Source organism: Elephantulus edwardii, unplaced genomic scaffold, assembly GCF_000299155.1.
Source record: "Elephantulus edwardii isolate Elephantulus edwardi_28Jun2011 unplaced genomic scaffold, EleEdw1.0 scaffold00306, whole genome shotgun sequence".
Lineage (NCBI taxonomy): Eukaryota > Metazoa > Chordata > Mammalia > Macroscelidea > Macroscelididae > Elephantulus > Elephantulus edwardii.
The window spans coordinates 92,046-112,427 of NW_006400056.1; the positions used below are offsets into that span (position 1 = coordinate 92,046).

The following is a 20,382-nucleotide window of genomic DNA, read 5'->3' on the forward strand; positions in this document are numbered from 1 at the left end:
GGGCGGAGCGGACCTAGCCGTGCCTCTCCTGCTCGGGCCGGCCCGCGGCGGCGTGACCCGCCGGAAACAACCAGAAACAACTTCCAGTGCGTTGACCCGTGTTACAGTTGTCGCGAGAGGAGGGAAAAGGCGCAGGGTTTGAAACATGGCGGACGACGTGGACCAGGTGAGTTCTTTCTAAGGAGCTCGCCTCAAAGCGCCTTCCCTACTCCCAGTTCTGGGCATCTTAGGTTTCACGTGCCAAGGCCACTTCCCCCAAGCTCACGTCAAACTAGCCTATTGTACTCATTCTCAGTCCCCGCGGCCTGGCTGCCGTGTCCACCCCTGCAAATAGCTGCACCTCCTGCAAATTTTGCATCTAGAGATTTCCTTGTTGGAAGGCCTCTTGAACACCAGCCACTCTTGTCACTTCTGTCCAAATCTCACCGTTTTCTGTAGGATGGGGATCATTTTCCCAGTCTTCGTTCTAGAGCAGCTGATATCCTGGTAGCTAAGACGCACGGTTGAGGAGTAAAGTTGAGGGCTTGTCATTGTTTCTCTGTAAAAGTCACTGTAGCAATTATGTATTCATTCAGCAAATACAGATACTGTGCTAAACACCACTTTGACGTATGTGACCCCTGACCCCACTTGAAGCTGAAGTCGAGGAGGGAGGCGTGATAATGGAAAAGTAAACGTAAATACGACTTGTACAGGGACTGTGATGTGGTATGAAGGAAACAAGCAAGGAACTGAAATGCAGAGTTACTTGCCCTGCAGTATTTAACACCTCTCTTTTTGACTAAAATGCATGCCTTGGTATATCTTTTGGGGTCAAGCCGTAGCCTTTCCCGTTTTTATTCAAATATTGCTGCATCAAAGAGACCCTCTCTGGCCTCATTTAAAATATCAGGTCCCTTCTCCCTCCCTCTAACTCCACCCCCATTTTTTTACCCTGCTTTATTTTTTTTTCATACTATGTCATATTTTTAATGCTTCTTTAATATCCATCTCTTGCTAGAATGTTCATGATTTGTTTACTAGTCTTGTCTACCCAGATTTAAAACATATCTGATATATTGTGTGAATGAACTGGATACTCGGGGGCAGTCTCTGAGAAGGCAACAAAATGCAATGAGCTCCCTATATTGAGGTAGCTAGTGGTAGGACTTTGCAGTGTGTGTGTTCTTACAGTGATACATGCCTTTCAGATCTTCATCCCTTGGCATTCTGACTGCTGTGTAGTAGGCATAAGGGAATGTTTTCAATACAATAGTGGACATGAAGTTAAATTCTAAAGTGGCTCTCCTAGACACTTGAATTGAGTCAGTTTACATTGTGAGGGAGAAAAGTAAATTAGTATAGTATGATAGCTTTGCAGTCTGTGTAACTGCTCCCTGCATGTTCGTCTTTTACCCTTCATGTGTTCTCGCACTGAGCAGTACAAACAGTTAACATGCTCAGGTCAAGTCCACAAGGTGCCAGTTTAGAAAGCCTAGCAATCTTTTTAAAAGTCGGCCTTTAAAACTCCTGGCAGTGCAACAGTGAATGAATGGAAATCCAAAGTCTCTGTAAACGTTCATTAAAATTAATAATAAAAAAGAAAACACATACACATAAAACCTTGTCAGCACAGTTGACCCATAATGGGATCAACGTGAGTGTACTGTTTTTAAATAATGTGCCAGGCCAGGTGACTCATATACAGGTAGTGGTGGTTGTGAAGTGCTGTCATCGGTGTACAACGCATTGAAACCTTGCTCAGTCTTGTGTCATCCTCACAGTAATCTTTACTGTGCTTACTCCCTTTGTTGAAATTACTCTGTCAGAACATCTCATGAAGGGTCTTACTGGCCTTCAGTTGCATCCTCTGCTTCTCTGAGCTTTGTGTCCTTTCCCAAGGACTGACAGACTGACACCTCTTGATAATATTAATAAACTGTGTGAGACCAAGTCTCATTCTGCTCCTTAAAGGCATGGACGGGTAATCCCCACATTATGAGTAAGTTCCATTCTAATGACTCTGTCGTAAGTTGGTTCTAAGTACTCCAGTACTTCTCTCTCTCTCTCTTCTTTCTTGTGTACCATCCAGTCAGATTCTGCTGGCACAGGAGGATATTGCCCCTCCTTCTCCAGCAGAGCATCTGGTGGAGTCAAACCATTCACCTTAAGTATTGCAACACAGCTTTTTGCTACTATGCCACTGGAGCTCCTGCTTTCTTTTCTTTTATGCCCTTTTACTTGTAGCTTTACAGTTCACATCTTTATAATTTATTACAATGTATAAGAAATATAAAAATACATGAATCATGGAACTTCAGTGATAAAGAATTGAACAGTGTTTTACCAATTACAGTAAGGTGGACTTCTAGACATTGATCAGAACCCACTTAATTTCACTTTTAGCTCACATTGAAATAAAAAAAATAAGCCAAGTGGGATAATGCTAGAGAGGGTACTCTACCAATTTGAGATGCAATATTCCATATACACCAAAGAGTATTTTAATGAAATTGGCATTTTAACAACTATCAGGTACATGTGCAGTTCATTTATTTGTTACATGTCATTAGAATTGAATATTACCTGGCTCCCTATTTGTTAAAACTCTCTGCCCTGACACTTATTGTAGTAGACCAGCATTGTTGTAGGACAGTAAGTCATAAACATATGACAGTTAGCATTTGAGAATAATAACATTAGCAAATTACACACTGCAACATTCTGTCTACATATTGTTGTTGAGTAACATAGAGTCCGAACCAACCCATAGCAGACCCTCTGGCAGGTTTTCAGAAGCAGTTCATTGCATGGGAGGATATTGCCCCTCTTCCTCCTGCAGAGGAGCTGGTAGATTCGAACTGCATGCCCAGCCTTCAAGATAGCAGTACAGCTTCTTACCACTAGGCCAAAATAGACTACCATAACTGTGATTCATTGTAGTTTGAACACATAAATTTGGGACTACCTGTGTGTTGTTTGGGCTTCACAGCAGTATAAGGTATATAGGAAACCGAAGCTTGGGGTAAGTGGCTTTCCCACAGTCATTAGCACTGCACTGTGTTTAGTGCTGTAACACCACATTGGTTTCTTTTGTCAGCAACAAACCACCAACACAGTAGAGGAGCCTCTAGATCTTATCAGGCTCAGCCTGGATGAGCGAATTTATGTGAAGATGCGCAATGACCGAGAGCTCCGAGGAAGATTACACGTAAGTTAATATATTCATTTATTTTGAAGCCATCCTCCATTGGCCCCACTCTCCTGATACATAAAAACTTTCCAGTGTGAAAAAGTATTTCACATTGTGAAGACTTAAAGAGAGGTAGTTGGAAACAGCCTCAAATTTCTTTAAATACAAACGGGGTTTTACCTCTTAACAAAAAGCTGCTTTGAGAGTATTTTCCTTCCCCCTTTTTCCTTTCTGCTGTCTTATAAAGAATATTTATTTATTCTCCGTTCTTATTAAATTTTTAGAAAAGGATTTTATATAAACTGTTACATATTAAATATCAAAAACAATAAAATTGTTTTAAAATTACTAAAAAGCCACTTGTTAACTTTGGTTATATATGAACTAAATAAATTATAAATGCAACTACAGAGAAATTAAGCCGCACAGAAATATATAGTGTCCGATTTTCTTTGTTGGTAAGCACTGTGTACTTTTCAGTGTTTGCAGTGTATTTATATTCTTTTTTCTTTCTTGTGGAAAAGATTTATTAGTCTGTACAAGTTGGGTTTGGTAAGCTATTGGCTACTTGTTACAGTGAATTATCAAGACTTTCATTACAATAGTAGGCTCCCATACACATCAAAATCTGGAAGACTTTCTCAAATTGTCATTTAGTGTTTTTCTCTATTTCTTAAAACATAGAAATTGGGGTTTCTGACTATTAACTAGCCATTTACAAAGGTCAAAGGATATATTCATCAACATTCAAGTTACGACTGATGTACGTGGACAGACACTACCAACATTTATGAGAAAAGGAAGTTGATTTTGACAGTTGTAAGAATTATATGTTAAAATAAACACTTTTCATGTCCTTCTGAAACCAAAATGGAGGAAAACCTTTGCCATCACTCTGCCAACCACATGACTAAAAATGCGTGCAAAAGGGCCATGAATCCAACGTATTTACCACAGAATTAAAACCCTAGTTATTATGCAAGTGTTTTATTCAATTATGCAAATTAAAAAGTAAGATCAAACTTCTTTAACATTACTGCTAGTTTAGAAGCATCATCAGAACAAGTAGATTTAATTATAAATTGGTTGGGGCTTTCTGTAATGAGACTCTTAATACTAAAACAGAATCTGTTGGCACACATCCTAGAAAAGCTTGCTCTTTGTTATTCCTGAATGGCAATTTGCCAGATTTGATGATCCAAGGATGCTTCCTAGTATTTCTAGGAGTTCTAGATACTAAATAATTCAATAATTAATAGGAATACTTGAGGAAAAAAAAGGAGATCAAAAGCAGACCTTGTATCAACATATACTATATAGATGTATTTTTAAAAAATTACATGATAAATGTAAACCATAAAATCAGATGTACTTATTAAGGTACACCTATTTTACATATGTTAACTATGTTACATAAAAAACTGTAAACTGCAAACTGCATTCTTGCTATAACATGTTACCTGGGAAAGCCAATGAGTGGGATTTCCTGCAATTTTTTTATCATCATGATATAAAACAAATATGTGCAAACTGCAAGGTCCCTAAAATAGCAGTTAAAGAGTTTATATACAGAAAGATGTCACTATCTGAGCAAATATACAAGAGATGGAATTTCCCAGAGTTTATAACACAGAACAGTAACCACCACACGTGCCTCCTCCATGGCCCTCATCTCTGTGTGACAGTTTTACTCCTTCATTCTGGTTCTCGCTTTCCCACAGTTCAGGAGTCTGAATGATCTTTTCAACTAGTTCCTCAAAGGCACATTGTGCACCATCACAGGTTTTTGCACTTGCTTCAGTAAATAACATGGAATGCTTCTGTGCAAATTTCAGGCCTTCATTTCTATCAGCTTCATGGTTGTCCTTATCAATTTTATTTCCAACTAACATGTTTACTATGTCATTTTTCGTGCAGTATGTTTCCAATTCATTTAACCAATTATCAAGTTTAACAAAGGTGTCTCTTCTTGTGACATCGTAAACTAATATAACATCTTGTGCATCTCTGTAATAACTGGGAGTTAATGTTCCGAACCTCTCCTGACCAGCAGTATCCCATATTGCAAATTTAACCTTGTTTCCATCCACTGAAATTGTTTTTACCTTAAAGTCAACACCTATTGTTACTACAAGTTCTGGATCAAAAGTATCATCTGTGAACCTCAAGAGCAGGCTGGACTTGCCCACCCCGCTCTCGCCGATTATGAGGATCTTAAGGGTGGTCAGCACGTCCTCGTCCATCCCGACCCAGCTCAGCTCCAACTCAGCTGGCCGCCTGGGTCCTCCTCTCTACCCTTAACCAGCAAAAACTGCCTGCACATGCGCACCACACGGCGTAAAGGCTGCCACCTTGCAGTGTATTTATAGTCTTATGGATGTGAATGTGTATCAAAGACGCCACTCGAAGAGCCCTGATGGCAAAATGGGTAAAAAAAAATGAGTAATCAAAGTGCCCATGGGTTGTTCAAGCTTAGCCAGCTACTCAGCAGGCAGGAGACCTGGTGATACACTTGCATTAAAGATGCTGGCCTTGAAAACCATGTGAGGCAGCTCTCCTTTGTCATTGGGGTTGCTAGGAATTGAAACTGACTCAGTGATAGCTGACAACGCTTGAGAAGTGTGATCCTGCTCTCCTTTCTTAGCACCTTTTGCCACTTGATCTTTCTTGGAAATCATTGGTCATGAATGCATAGAAATCTTTTGTTTTTTAAAATGAGTATGTGAGATTTGGTATATGTTAGTAATGATGCTTAGGCTTTGGATTTCTTGTTATTCTGAATAATTGTGCATTTGTATATTTGTACATATTTTTTTTTCTGCGCTTATTTCTCTAGAGTTGATGCCTTCAAGTGCTCCCATTTTTTCATAAAGAGAATAAACTGAAAGTTTACCTATTCTTGATGACTTTAGTACCTTCCTAAGTATGTTGTTTTTATCACTACTACTCTACCTTGATTTTAAATATAAGTCTTTTTCAAGCATTTAAGTACAAAGCAAATATAATGAAAAAGAGGAGGACCCTCAACAAGGTGAACTGACTGATGACTATACCAAACGCAGTAGCAGTTGTGAGTCTGGTGCAGGATCAGGCAGTGTAGTGTTCTCTTATCCTGAGGGATGCAATGAGTTGGAGCCACACAAGAGTACCAGATAACAGGCACATATTATTCTAAATGATCTCTATGTAGTATCTCATTTGGTCTTTAGAACCACCCTGTCTGAGATGTTTTTAGGTGCTGTCCAGTTGACTGTGACTCATAGTGATCCTGTAGACAACAAATCTGAGTCTTGTCCTATCCTGTGCTATCCTAACCATCTCAGATATACTTGAGCCCATAGTTACTGTGTCAAAACCTCTTGGTGGGAGTCCTCTCACTCACTGACCCTCCACCTTTCCAAGCATGATGTATTTTTCCAAGGAATGGCTCTTCCTCACAAGCAGCCCAGAGAGACTAATTATCCCTGTTTACATTTACAGAAGTGATACTGAAGTGCATCATAGTAAAAAAAAAAAAAAGGACGACATAAACAGTAAAGGAGATCCAGAACTCTGAACCTAACTTCAATCCTACTTTTCAGTACCACGATTTCACCTTCCATAAATAAGCACTGAACATGCTTGGAGAGAAGGAAGGATATTGGGAAGGTAGTGGGTTTTTCCTATAGCAAGACTTAAAGAGGTTCCCCAGGAAATGGAATACTGACAACTTGGGGAGAAAAGTGGGATTGAACTTATACACATGTACTTGTGGCATGTGGAAAGGCAGCCAAGTTAGAGGTATTAATCAAGCTCTCAAGGGTTCCTTTCTCTCTATAGAGCCAATTGCCTCTATCTTAAATGTCCTCCTACTTAATGTTTAATTAGCATATGAGCCTGCTTGGTTTTTCTGCCATTCAGCTATAGGCTTTTCTTCTTAGCGTTCTCTCTAGGTATTCCCAACATGGCTGGTTTTCTCTTTTCATTTTGATGTGAGTGGTGCACCAGTTCTTATCAAAGTTCACTTTTTAGTAAAAACCCTAAATTCTGGAGCTTGGATTGAGAACATCCCTAGATATTTGGTTGAAAATGTTTATTGATGGAGCTCATAGATGTGAAACACAATTGTGGTCTGAATATTTAATAAAGGGGCATGGCATTGTTCTCATTTAACCTTTGTTTTGGCCATTCCAGGAAAATGTGAGTGACAGTGTCTTATGCCTTTAAGACACTACAGTCTCATTGCCTTAGCAGTTAAACCAAGACTTTTGATCTCCTTTTCTGTTTTATTGTTATCATATTGTTATAAATAGGAAGAAAGCTACTAATGAACGATTAATCTTGTCTTTTTCACATTTCAGTATCAATATTTACTTATGATATGACTGTTTTGAATCTCTCTCAAAGGTCAAAGCCTTGAAAGTAGTTCCACTCATGTGGTTACCTGAGCTAGGATCAGAGAGGACACTTAAAAAACCATTTTAACTTATGTTGAGTGAATTCATTGTGGACCATATAAATGGTTCTATGTTTTTGTCAGATCAATTAAATTATTATTGGATGGGATTTTTAAAGAAAAATACACTTGATTATTTTTCATTTGCATATAAAAGGTTGTTGCTGTTGTTGCTAAGTGCCGTTGAATCGCAGGAGACTCAGCAACCCTGTGAAGGAGAGTCAACACTTGGGTGTCTCATCCTCTTCTCCATGTTCATAGGGTTTCCAGAGGCAAGCTATTATGAAAGTGGATGCCACTCCTTCTTCCAAGCTTGTTTTAATTGGGGAACTCCAACCCACACTGTCTGCATTGGGTAACCAACCATTAACGCATTTTTTTTTTTTAATTTTGTGTACGTGTACCGTCAAATCAGATCTGACTGGTACAGGAGGATATTGCGCCTCCTTCTCCGGCAGAGCGTCTGGTGGATTCGAACCGTGTTCCTCTGGGATTGCAGTGCAGTTTCTTGCCACTAGGCCTCCAGAGCTCCCCCCATTAACGCATTTGACACATCAGTGTCATAGGGTTTCCAGAGGCAAGCTACGGAAGTATAAAAGTTTGTAGTATAAGAAAAATAATTTGTAAGTGAGCTCTCATGGCCTAGTTGCAAGAAGCTGCACTGCAATCCCAGAAGTATGTGGTTCGAATTCACCAGATGCTCTGCTGGAAAAGGAGAGGCAATCTCCAGTCTCCCCCGGTACCAGTCAAATCTGATTTGATGGTACACACACAGAGGAAATAATTTAAAAAAAGAAAAAATAATGTGAAGTATGAGGAGTAAGCAAGTTGTAATTGAGCCATTTACATAATATAATTCCTGTTTATTCTTTTCAGAATTTGATTATTAAATTCTTGTTTTCCTCCTTGCTTCAGGCTTATGATCAACATTTAAATATGATATTGGGAGATGTGGAAGAAACGGTGACTACTATAGAAATTGATGAAGAAACATATGAAGAGATCTATAAAGTAAGTTGTGCATAGCTGGTGGTTGCTCTGAAAATTTCATTCATTCTCAGCATCCAGCAGCTTAACATTTATGCAAAGCCAGTCATGTGTTGCCACACCTGATCTCTGTGGACAGCATTTAGAGAATGAAGCTTTGAGGTTAAGTAGGCCTGGTTTCCTGTACTGACTTGGCCACTTCCTAGCTATGCTTCCTTCTTGTTGTGTGCCATTGAGTCGAATCAATCCATAGCTGACCCTTCATTGAGTTTTCAGAGGCACAAAGCTCACACGGGAGAAGATAGCCCATTTTAATCCTGCAGAGCAACTGATGCATTTGAACGGTGTGACTTTGGAATTGGAGCGTATCTTCTTGCCTCTAGGTTACCAAAGCTCCCTATGCTTCCTTGTTTTTGTTGTAAACTGTAGAATTAGAACTGACCCATAGCTGACCCTCTGGTGGATTTTCAGAGGCAGTTAATCACATGGGTAGAGATTTCCCATCCTTTTCCCACAGAGCAGCTGGTGTGCCTTTGGGATTGTAGTGCGGTTTCTTGCCAGTATGTCTCCAGAGCTCCCTATGTTTTCTTGTTGTTGTTGTTATATGCCATCAAGTTGTTGTGATTCAAGTCGCCTGTGATTCATCATGACCCTATCTGAACCCTGCACTATCATGAGCTAGTCTCACCGTCTCTGACAGACTTTGGCTCATTTCTCTAATCACTGAATCAATCCATCTTATCCTGGCTCCTCCTCTCCTGTGCTGTCCCTTCACCCTTCCAAGCTTGATGTCCTTTTCCAAGGACTGGTACCTCCTGGCCTCGTGCCATAATTATGTCAACAGAGCTTCAAAATCCTTGCCTCCAGGGAGCAGCCTGGTTTCACACTCTCCAGGGCAGACCTATTTGTTCTCTTGGAAGTCCACAGTATGCTCAACACTCTTCTCCAGCACCACAGCTCAGACATGAATCCTCCTTTGGTTATCCCAACTCTCTCTTGCATAACATGGCACATCTTATAGTCTCCAGACTGACATTGTTTCTCTTCAGTAAACTAGAGAGGTCCCTGACAGCAGACTTTCCCAATGAAATTTGTCTTTTTATTTCCTGACTCCTGGTGCCAAGAATGTTGACTGAACCAAGCAAGCTAAAGTTGTTCTATCATGAATTTCCCACTTGGCCCAGTTTTGAGAATCTTTGTTTCCTTATTGAAGACTACAATCCTTGACCTTCTGTAACAAATGCCTTATGTCATCCTCAGTTTCAGCAAGCTGAGTTGTGTCATCTGCATAATGCAGATTGTTGATGAGTCTCCCTCTAATCCTAATGCCACATTCTTCCTCATAAAGTCCATGCTCCCCACCAGGTGATGTGTTCTGCATATAGATTGAAAAGGTACGGAGATAGGGTGCATCCCTGATATACACCTTTCCAGGGATCCTGAACCATGCCTTGTTTCCCTGTCCTTTTCTGACAGCTGCTTCCTGGTCCAAGTATAGGTTTTCTATGAGCACAATCAAGTGTCCTGGGATTCTCATTCTTCTCAAGCTTAGCCACAGTTTGTTGTGATCCACACAGTCAAATGCCTTTGCATAGTCAATGAAACATGGATAGATATTCCTCAGATAGATACTCTCTTCTTTTGGTTAAGATCCATCTAATGTTGGCTATGGTGTCCCTAGTGTCACAGCCTCTTCTAAACCCAGCCTGCACCCACATCTGTCTAATGTACTGGTCCAGTCGTTTTTGGATAATCTTCAGCACAATCTTGCTTGTAAGTGATATTAATGATATTGTTTGATAATTTCCATACTCTGTTAGATCACCTTTTTTTTTTGAATAGGAATAAATATAGATCTTTTCCGGTCAGTTGGCAAGGTGGTTGTCCTCGAGATTTCTTGGCATAACCTGGTGATTGTGTCCAGGGCAGCATATAGTTGCTGAAATATATCAATTTATATGCCTTCAAAGATCTCATAGTGTAAGGGCCTTGTGTGTGCTAGTGTAGGAGTAGTGCTGGACATCCTGTCAGTACTTGTTAGTTGTCATTGAGTCAATCTCAGTTCACGTAACAACATGAGGGTAGAACTACTTTCAAGGCTCTGACTTTAGTGAAATATTTTGCCAGATGTCTCATGGCTAAAAAAATTTAAAGAATATTTTTCAACTTATTGAAATACAGTAATACTAGCATAAATAATGCTTTTATGATCTATACCTACATTTTATAAAATAACATCTTTAGAATAGTATGGAGCTCTGGTTGCCATTTTTCACATCCCTATGGTGTAGCTTGTTTGGGAGATCCGCAGAGCTGCTACACAAGTAGATACATGTACACTCATATTCACTAGAGTATTACTCATAAAAGCACAGAGAAAAGAATCCTAGTATCGAACAAGATGCATGGATAAAGAGAGTATGGTACATTCATACAATGAAGTACTATCATGCAACACTCTAAAGCATAACATGGTTGCATCTAGAGGACAATATGTTAAACTATAAGTCACAAAAGAACTATTATGATATAAGATAGATCACTAATATAAAAAGCCAAGGCAAGGTATACACACAGAAGTATTCTTAGATGGTTACCAAGGATGATTGAGAGGGGGAAGATAAATAAAAACCAGATAAACTAAGTAAAGGGAAAGACAATATACCATAAAAGGATGATCAGATATTATAAGTAATCATTATATTTCTATTATATTACTATAATAGATTATCTTAATCTGTTATATTTGTACTAGAATTTATGATTTTGATAAAATTAATTAAATACTTAAAGGAAGCTATGGTGGCCTACTGGCAAGAAGCTGCACTGCAATTCCAAAGACACACAGCCACTCCACAGGAGAAAGGTGCACAGTCTCCTCCGGTGTGATTAACTGCCTCTGAAAACCAGCTGGAGGGTCAGTTATAGGTTGGCTCTGACTCGACGATATACAACAACAACAGCAAGTTCTTTGTATGCTTGTCTCTGTACACACACTGCATTATATAATAGACGTAAGGAGATGTGGTGGTGGCATAGTGTATGACATGTCTGGCTGCTAACCAAAAAGCCAGTGGTTGGAATCTACCTGCTACTCCTCAAAAGAAAGAAGAACACTCTTCTCTCATAAATATTTACAGTCTCACAAACTTGAAAGAGTGTTACTAAAAAAGATTGCCTCCAGAATCTCTGTGAACTTGGAGAAAAATGGAAAGTTTTGTGTTTAAGACTTTTGTTCATAGGTTCTCTGTGGGTTGTCTACAACTCTACAGCTCTTAACAACAAGTGGTGTAGCTTGGTGAATGACAGCCACATCTTTTTCTGCAGTTTGGTGCAGTATATTACTTTAGTTGAAAAAAAGTTCACTTTACAGCAAGGTAGAAGGAGAATGGAGAAACCATATTCATCTGCTGCCTAATATATGAGCAGTTCAAACCCAGCAGCCACTCCGTGGGAGAAAGATGTGACATTGTGCTACTGTAAAGGTGTAGCCTTGGGAATCCTAGGGAACAGTTCTGCTGTGGCCACTGTGAGTTGACATAGACTCAGCAGCAGTGGCTTTGGTTTGGGGTTTGTCTTTTCCCACTACACTTCTACTCACCTAGTTGTAATTTATTAAAAGCAAATTGTAACTGGAAGCATATAATGAAACTTTTCATGTTTTTGATACATGAAAATTCATTGATCTTGCTTGTGCTTCACTGCATGCATCTTTTATCCATGCGTGATTTTCAACTTCAGACCTTGTCAGTTGGAGAAAATGTTAGTTCACCAGGTTAAACAAATTGTCCACATTTGCTTATTTCATGTCCACCTTTCCAGCAGCATTGCATAGCTGGTCTCATATATATTCTCTAAGGCAATAAGAGATTTTCTGTCGGGCTGTCACTTATGAGGTTTTGCCAGAATTGCCTTTTGTGTTTGTAATTCTGCCAGTAGTCTCTTTAAGGCTATCTGTTATGTACTGTTGAGTTGGAAACAACCCATAGTTGACCCTCCAGCAGGTTGTCAGAGGTAGGGACTTACACAGGAGGAAACAGCCCATCTTATGCAGAACAGCTAGTAGATTCAAACTGAATATTTTTCAATTGCCAGAGCAGCTGTGTACCACTAGGCTACCAGAGCTCTGCTTTCACTATCAGGCATCTGAAATGTTAACCATTTCCACATTTTCGGTATTTGTTAGAGCAGGACCTCACTTCTCTAGTATCAGATTGTATGCTAGTTATCTGGTTACTACTATAACAAAAATGCCACGTAGGAGACTTTAGCAAATACATTTATTTTCTCACAGTTTAAAAGCCTAGAAGTCAGAATTTAGGACACCAGTGTAGAGGAAGGTTCTCTTGCTCTGACAGATTTGCTGGAAGATTCTTGTCCCCTTTCCACCTCATTTTCAGTTCCTTGATGATCTCCAGGCTTCAGACAGGCTAGGCATCTGTCTTTTGTTTTTCTACTTCAGACCTTTTCACATATTATTACAGTATTTAAACTGTCTTCTCAAAGCACAGTTTGCCCTTCTGTCCAGCCCTCCTTTCATCATTCTTCCACTCACCTGTTCCCTCACTCTCTGGCTATGGATGATATAGTTAGAAAACCCAGGAGAGGCACACATAAATAATTGCAGATTTACTCCCCCCCCCTTTTTTAATTGTGTGAAATACTGGTTTTGATTTGTTAGTACAAGATTACAACCGGCACTTGAAATGCCCTTCCCTCCTCCACAGCTCAAATGGAAAGAAACTGATTAACACATAGAAAGGGTCCACACACTCACAGGTGTCAGCATTGGTTTCTCTAAAAGGGTGTGGGCTGTGAGGTTGGTAGCATTTTAAGGGCAATACCAAAGTTGTAGAGGAGGGAATGGTCTGTTCTCTGATTGTTGCTGGCACCACATCAAAGGATGCTTTAGTGCAGAAGGGAAGCTGTTAACACATGGCTAGTCTACAATCAAAGGAGGGAAGTAAGACTTGCATCTGCTGTGCACATGTCTCAGACCTGGTCCTGAGGCTGAGACCCAGTTCCAGTTTCTTTTCAACCCTTTCACAACTCAACTACTGTCCTGATGCCAGTTGCCAGTAAAATGAGCACTCATTCACAGGAAGAGGTGTGAGGGAAATCCAGACACCTCCCTTGAGAAAAGGAAACCGGAAAACTCCATTTCCTTCTGCTTTGTCTGGACCTAAATTTAACTCCTTTCAGTCCCTGGCACTGTGATGTCTTCCTTATAAATCCTGCGAAGACACTGGGGAAGAGCAAAGGCCAGGCTCAGGAAGACAGAGCAGGAAGGAAAGCTTAATTTTTTGTGCAGTACCAGGCAAGGTCGAAAACAAGACCATGCTCCTGTGGGAAATTCCTAAGTCCCAAAGTACATCTAGACTGTGGGCAGAGGCAGTATTATTCACTCCACAACTCCTGTTTCATAAACCCAGCGTCAAGTTGAAAGCAGGTTTACTGTTAAAATCAGTTGCTGTGGAGTTAATTCTGATGGAAAGCAGTCTTACAAGATTTCATAGAATGCCCTGTAAAATTTTCAACACTATTACCTTTGGTACTTCCTCCAAATGAGCAGCTGGTAGTTTTGAACTGCTGACTTCTCTTTTAGCAGCCAAGTGCTTAACCACTGTGCCACCAAGACTCTAGCTTTACTTTTGTTATTAGGTGTTCTTGAGTTGACTACCACTCACTATGACCCTGTGAACAGCAGGGTTCTAGCCTGTGGCTTCCTCATTTTCGCTTACATGCTTTAACCCATTAGTACAGTCATTGGCATTCCTTCTTGGAGAGGGTAACCTTCCTGTCTTTCTCTGACCTTCCACCTTTCCCAGCATGATGTCTTTTTCCCAGGACTGGCCCTTCCTACAACAAGCCCAAAGTATGTGAAGACAAAATTCTACCATCCTTGCCTCTAAGGAATACCCTAGTTAAACTTCCTCCAATGCAGATTTGTTTGTTCTTTTGGCAGTCAATGGAATATTCATTACTCAACGTCACAATTCAAAGGCATCATTTTTTGGTCATCCTTATTTATTGCCCATCTTCAGATGCATAGGAAGCAATTGAAAATGTCAGAGTGGACCTTGGTGTTTTGGATCGGGCACATCTTGGTCTTTAAACTGGCATAAGAAAGAATCTGAGGTGCTTGCTGCAGAGGATCAGTGACAGCAGCTTTCAGAATGGGTCACATCTGAAAATCAAGAAGACAAAAATCCTTACCGCTGGGCCAGTAGGCAGCTTCATATGGAAAGGAAAACTCTCCCAAATAACACAACTAGTGGTATAGGGCCACTGATCTAAAAAGCTGAGGAAAGGTTTATACACAGAAGAAGTGATCGTGGAGAGTTAGTAGAGATAAGAAGTGAGAGAGGAGGAATTAAAAAAATTATTAGACTGCTCATTAAAAAACATTTCAATAAAGGAACAATTTAATGATATGAGGAGAGGGAAAGAAGTGATTCACTTTAGGATCACCTACTGTATGATACGGCCTGATTAACCATTTATTCCCAAACATGGTCATACTTTGTGAATTAAGATCTCAACCTGTCTTTTCAGGATCTGGTAGGAACATATTCTATCCATAATAACACACCAAACTGTAATAAAAAAGAAACAAAATCAGGAAAGATGTGCATCAGGGTTGTATGCTTTCTCAATATCTATTAAATCTTTACGCCTAGCTAATAATTCAAGAAGCTGCACAATATGAAGAAGAGTGTCGTCAGGTTGGAGGAAGGCTCAACAACCAGTGTTAACAGGTGAACACAACCTTGCTTGTAGATGAACTACAGCCTTCAATAGGGATTACATTGCCAAGTTGGAGGGAAAAAATTCCCCACCCTTGGACCAGTTGGCAACATCATGATTATTATTAGGTCCTGTCATATTGAATACGACTCATAGCGACCCTCATAAACAGCCAACCTGAACCCTGTCCCATCCAGTGTCATCCTCACAATCCTGACACACTCATGTCCATTATTGCTGAAGTCACTGTGTCAGTCCATCTTGTCAGGGATCTTCCTCTCCTTTGATGACCCTTCACCTTTACAAGCATATCTCTTTCTAAGGAATAGCCTCACCTTGCTTAATGTCCATAGCATGAAAGACAAAGTTTTGCTACCCTTGCTTCAGGGAGCATTCCGGCAGCACTTTTCCCACGACATGTCTGTTTGCTCTTTTGGCAGTCCATGGGATGGATATTTAGTATTCTTCTCTAACACCACAACTCAAAGGCATCAGTAGTCATCTTTTGGATATGTAGCAGGTGCTTGAGAAGATGAACCAAGCATACCTTAAGTCTCCAAACTGATATTATTGCTCTTCAGCATTTTGGAGAGGTCCTTGACAGTGGGTTTGTTCAGTGTAGTATATCTGATTTCCTGACTGCTGGTACCAAAAGCAAGATGAAATTGAAGTTGTCAATTATTTTATCTTGTTTTCATCCACAGTCAACACTAGAGATTGCAGCAGTCAAGAAATCAAAAGAGAGACCTCTTTAAAGTGCGAAAGAGCAAGGATGTCAGTGCAGAGACTAAGGTATTCTTGACCCAAGATCTGACATTGTCATTTGTTTCATATATGTGTGCAAGTTGGACTATGAATAAGACAGATGGAAACTGAAGAAGAAACAGTGTCCAGTGTCTTTGAATTGTGGTGCTGGCACACAGTATTGAATATAGTATGAACTGCCAAAAGAACAAACAAACCTGTTATGGAGGAAGTGCATCCAGGGTACTCCTGAGGCAAGAATGGTAAAATTTCATCATCATGCACTTTGGGCACGTTGTCAGGAATCCTTGGAAAAAGATGTCACTCTGGGAAAGGTGGAGAGGCTCTGAAAGAAAGGAAGATCCTCAGTGAGATGGACCCACACAGTGACTGCAGCAACAGGCTTGAGCATGGCAGATTGGGAAACAATGTAGAACATAGATCTGTTGCTCATAGGATCGGTATGAGTGGTAGTCGATTCAGTGCCACCAAACAACAACAAAACAACTGGGAACAAAGGAATCCAAACATGGAACGTTAGGTGCCATTGAATTGTAGCTGTGTCTGTTGGCTTGAGTCCATTGTTGCCGCTGCATGTCAGTCCATCTTGTGAAGTGTCTCTCTTTTTCACAGCCTTTACCAATATTTACAATATTTATTATATATAATATAATTGATAATATTTCCTGGCTCTTCTTCAGTCATTTTGAGGGCCTTCCAATCTGAGCACTTTATCTTTGGCAGTATATCAGATAATGAATGTTCCACTGCTTTTCATAGGTTTTCACTGCCCAGTTATTTCAGAAGCCAATCACCAGTCTTACTTCTTAGTCTTAAAACTGTTAAAACCTGTCCATCCTCCTGGTATTTGAAATTCCAGTCACATAACTTCCAGTAACTTAGTAACACAAATCACTTTTCAATGACAAATTGAGAAGTGGGGTAAACATGTAATGGTTTAGGAAAATCCAGATGTCTTTTGATCATGACTGTTTTCCTTCTCATGGTTATTCAGGAACCCAAGTGTGAGAGTCCCTTGAGCTACCTTCTCAATCATAATGGAATTTTTTCCTAATGTTTTGCCAAGGTGTAGCAGGATTTCAAACAGTCAAGCTTACTAGAAAATAAGCTGATGCCTAACTTTGAAACTGATGCCACAAGGTATCCATTCCTTACGTGACTACAGTAGCACAGAGAAGCAAAGTAACCACTCAGCATGTCAGAAGTGGTTTTTTTCACTCACCTAACTCTGAAAGCCCTCAGTGGGATTGTAAATTAGCACACCAGCTTCCTTCCGGTTGTCTGTCTGGAGGCTCTGCCATCTCCTGTGTTCTCACCACCATCTCTGTAGGAGGAGGGGTAAGACCACAGCAGGGGACATTCAGTTCATCCCCAGTGTTCATGGGAGGCTTCTGTTCACTTTGCATGGACTACAACTCAAGTGTGTGACAGTATTTAGTGGAAAGAAAGCTGAGAAGTGTCGTCTAGTTTGGTGCGCAGGGAAAAGGAGGGCCTGGGTTCTGGTGACAGCTCCAATCCCTGCCACAGTTGTTAATATTGAGGAAAAGTAAATACATTGGTTTTGAGTGCTACGAAGGTAAGTCCGTTTTTGTGTCAATGACAAATCTATACATTTTATGTATTGTATTTTGCTTTCTATAAATTTTTTTTCACAAAAATATAGATACATCGTTGTGTAAACTTGTTTTGTTTTTTCTCTTCTAGTCAACGAAGCGGAATATTCCAATGCTCTTTGTTCGGGGAGATGGTGTTGTTCTAGTTGCCCCTCCGTTGAGAGTTGGCTGAAACCAAGAATTTGTCCAATGGGGAAGAGACTTTGTACAGTAGTCTCTTTAATGTATAATATATTCAAAAGAGAAACCTGCATAAATTTTGATACTCAGATGTGACCAGTGGGTCTTCAGTCCTGAAGTGAGTTCATTTAGATAGCTTATACGTTCTTTGGTTAAATGGCATTTTCATTTTTCTCCAACCCGTCAAATAAATGTAATCACAAAATTAACAGACCTTTTCCAAATAATTTCAGTTTTTTGTCTTTAAATTAAATCGGATTTTTCCCTTTTTTTAAAAAAAAAATCAGCCTCTTGTGTATTATTTAAAGGAAACACATTCAGTGATCATTTACTCTGTTAGAAGCTCCAGGGAGGAGATGGTTTGGTCAACGTGTTTTCCTCAGGTATCATGGAGAAGGAGCTGTTTAAGCCAAAAGTTACAGGGCATTTCTGATGAGTGAAGGGTGTCATAACAACACAGAGAAGAGTGTCAGGAACAGATCAGAGGGGAAGATCACTGTAAACATGAACATTTGTAGTAGGAGAAAGGGCAACTTCTGTTCCTTCTGTCTGGCTTGATGCATTTCTAAGGTCACACTTAGTGGTTTCAACCTATGTGATTCAGCTTAGTCACATCAACAAATACTGCATGTAATTCGTGACTCAAACCATTTTCCAATATTCTTGTGTTTCAGCAGAATCATAGACCATTGATGAGAAGTGGTTTTAGCAGCTTTATTTCTATGTACTGTAAAACACGGTGATTAAAGCTATTGTTATTGCTAACTTTAGTGTACACAGTTAATGACTGAAAAACAAAGATGAAAAGAGTATATGCACGTTAGAATTTCTCACACTTTCGCAAGACCAATCTTAAAACCTATTTAGTTGTGGTTAGGTGTCACTGAGCTAACTATGACTCATAGTGACCCTGTAAACAACAGGTCTCAACCTCTCCATCCTGTACCATTGTACAATCTCTTGTCATGCTTAAGATCATTTTTTAAAATTTTATTTTATTCTAATGAACATTTACAGAGATTTTTTGGATTTCCATTCATATATTGTTGCACTTTCCTCCCTGCCTACCCCTCCCCTCCAGTTCGCTCTTCTCCTTGAAAGTAAAAGAAAAATTCCTTCATTGGTATACAGTTCCCCACCCCCTAGTACACTCCACTATGCAACCTTCATTCTGGACTCTTGTGATAAGCCTAATACCCTATCATATATTGCTTTTAAACTGTTCTCTCCCTCATCTGTTTCAATGCAGTATACATAATTTATCCAGTTTTCTCAGTCTTTTTTATAGTTACTGAGTCAGTCCATCTCATTGAGGACAGGCACATGAGGATGGCCAAGTCTGACCTGATTCACAAAGGGAAACTGCCCATGTCAGCAACATCTATAGTACAAAACTAATACCTGTAAGATCAGGCATTGTCTCATGCTCCTGAACCGACTTCTAATTCCAACACCAATCTTAACTGCTCTTCTGGGTCCAAAATCTGTTGGAATGACAACACAGACTACAGAACTCTACTTAGGAAGTTTATTAGGGAAATTGACAAGCTGGAATTCAGACAAGCAGCAGGACACAATCCCTCAGTCCTGGCAGCTTCTCATGTAAGGTCACAGGCCCTTTGACTTACAGCCTTGGCTAAGGTCAGTGTTGCAAAGTTTCCATAGTCCTGTCCGTTACAGCATCTTCCCTCAGTCCCCCAGCAAGCCTCTAGCTCTGGCTCCATAAGGCGGCAGTCCCATGTCAGATCTTTCTCAAGTCAGTCGCTGGTTCTCTGCTCAGGCTATAGTTCCTCTGTGTAGATCCTTATCTTACTAGGAATGGCCCCAAAGGATATGCACTGCTTCCTCTTGTTGGTGTTGAGATTCTTTCTTCTGATGCTGAATCTTCTCAATTTAAAGCTAGTGGAATGGTGAGACTAGCCAATAACCCTTGTGGATAGACTAACACTCCCTATTTCTATGATCCCTCCTTTCTATGTGGCAAAGTCAATGGTTAGGAAAGCCGTTTTGAACCCTTAATAACCACAGCCTTCCTCACTGACCCTCTACCTCTCCCACCATGATGTCTTTGTCTATGGACTGGTCTTTTCTGACAACATGCCTAAAGTATGTGAGATGTTTTACTATCCTTGCCTGTAAGGAGCACACTGTTTCTACTTCTTCTAAGAGTGATTTATTCTTTTGGCAGTGCATATTATAGTTGCTACTCTTCCCCAACTCCACACAATGCCAAAGCATTCTTTTTCAGTCTGTTTTATTCATTGGCTAACTTTGAGATGTACAGGAAGCAATTGGAAATAACTATTTTCTGTTAAAAGGCTCCATTAAATAGGTGTACCATATTGAAATAATGACCATCTGCACTCTTCCTGGATGATAAATTTAACATCCTCCCACAACTCATCTGGTCTTCGCTCATTAGTGTTCAAGGCCTCAAACCTGTTCCTGAGATGATTCTGAAATTCAGGTGGTATGAAATTAAA

At 40.1% G+C, this 20,382-nt stretch overlaps 2 protein-coding genes across 4 annotated transcripts; one reads left to right on the forward strand and one right to left on the reverse strand.

Moving 5' to 3' along the window:
• Positions 1–113: 113 nt before the first annotated feature.
• LSM3 (LSM3 homolog, U6 small nuclear RNA associated (S. cerevisiae)) lies at positions 114–18,118 on the forward strand. The gene is made up of 4 exons (XM_006901033.1): positions 114–166; positions 3,080–3,190; positions 8,523–8,618; positions 17,811–18,118. Exons 1-4 carry the CDS (start codon positions 146–148, stop codon positions 17,889–17,891), a joined length of 309 nt encoding a protein of 102 aa, XP_006901095.1. The 5' UTR covers positions 114–145; the 3' UTR covers positions 17,892–18,118.
• On the reverse strand, positions 4,795–5,415 carry LOC102873081 (ras-related protein Rab-18-like). Of its 3 annotated transcripts, none has more exons than XM_006901031.1 (2): positions 5,305–5,415; positions 4,795–5,247 (listed from the first exon to the last, which is right to left on the reverse strand). In XM_006901031.1, the coding sequence occupies exons 1-2, from the start codon at positions 5,413–5,415 to the stop codon at positions 4,795–4,797; spliced, it is 564 nt and encodes a 187-aa protein (XP_006901093.1). The 3 variants fall into 3 exon arrangements, with proteins under 3 accessions (XP_006901093.1, XP_006901094.1, XP_006901092.1); XM_006901032.1 differs by having other exon boundaries at positions 4,795–5,037; positions 5,224–5,415; XM_006901030.1 differs by having other exon boundaries at positions 4,795–5,415.
• Positions 18,119–20,382: the final 2,264 nt, after the last annotated feature.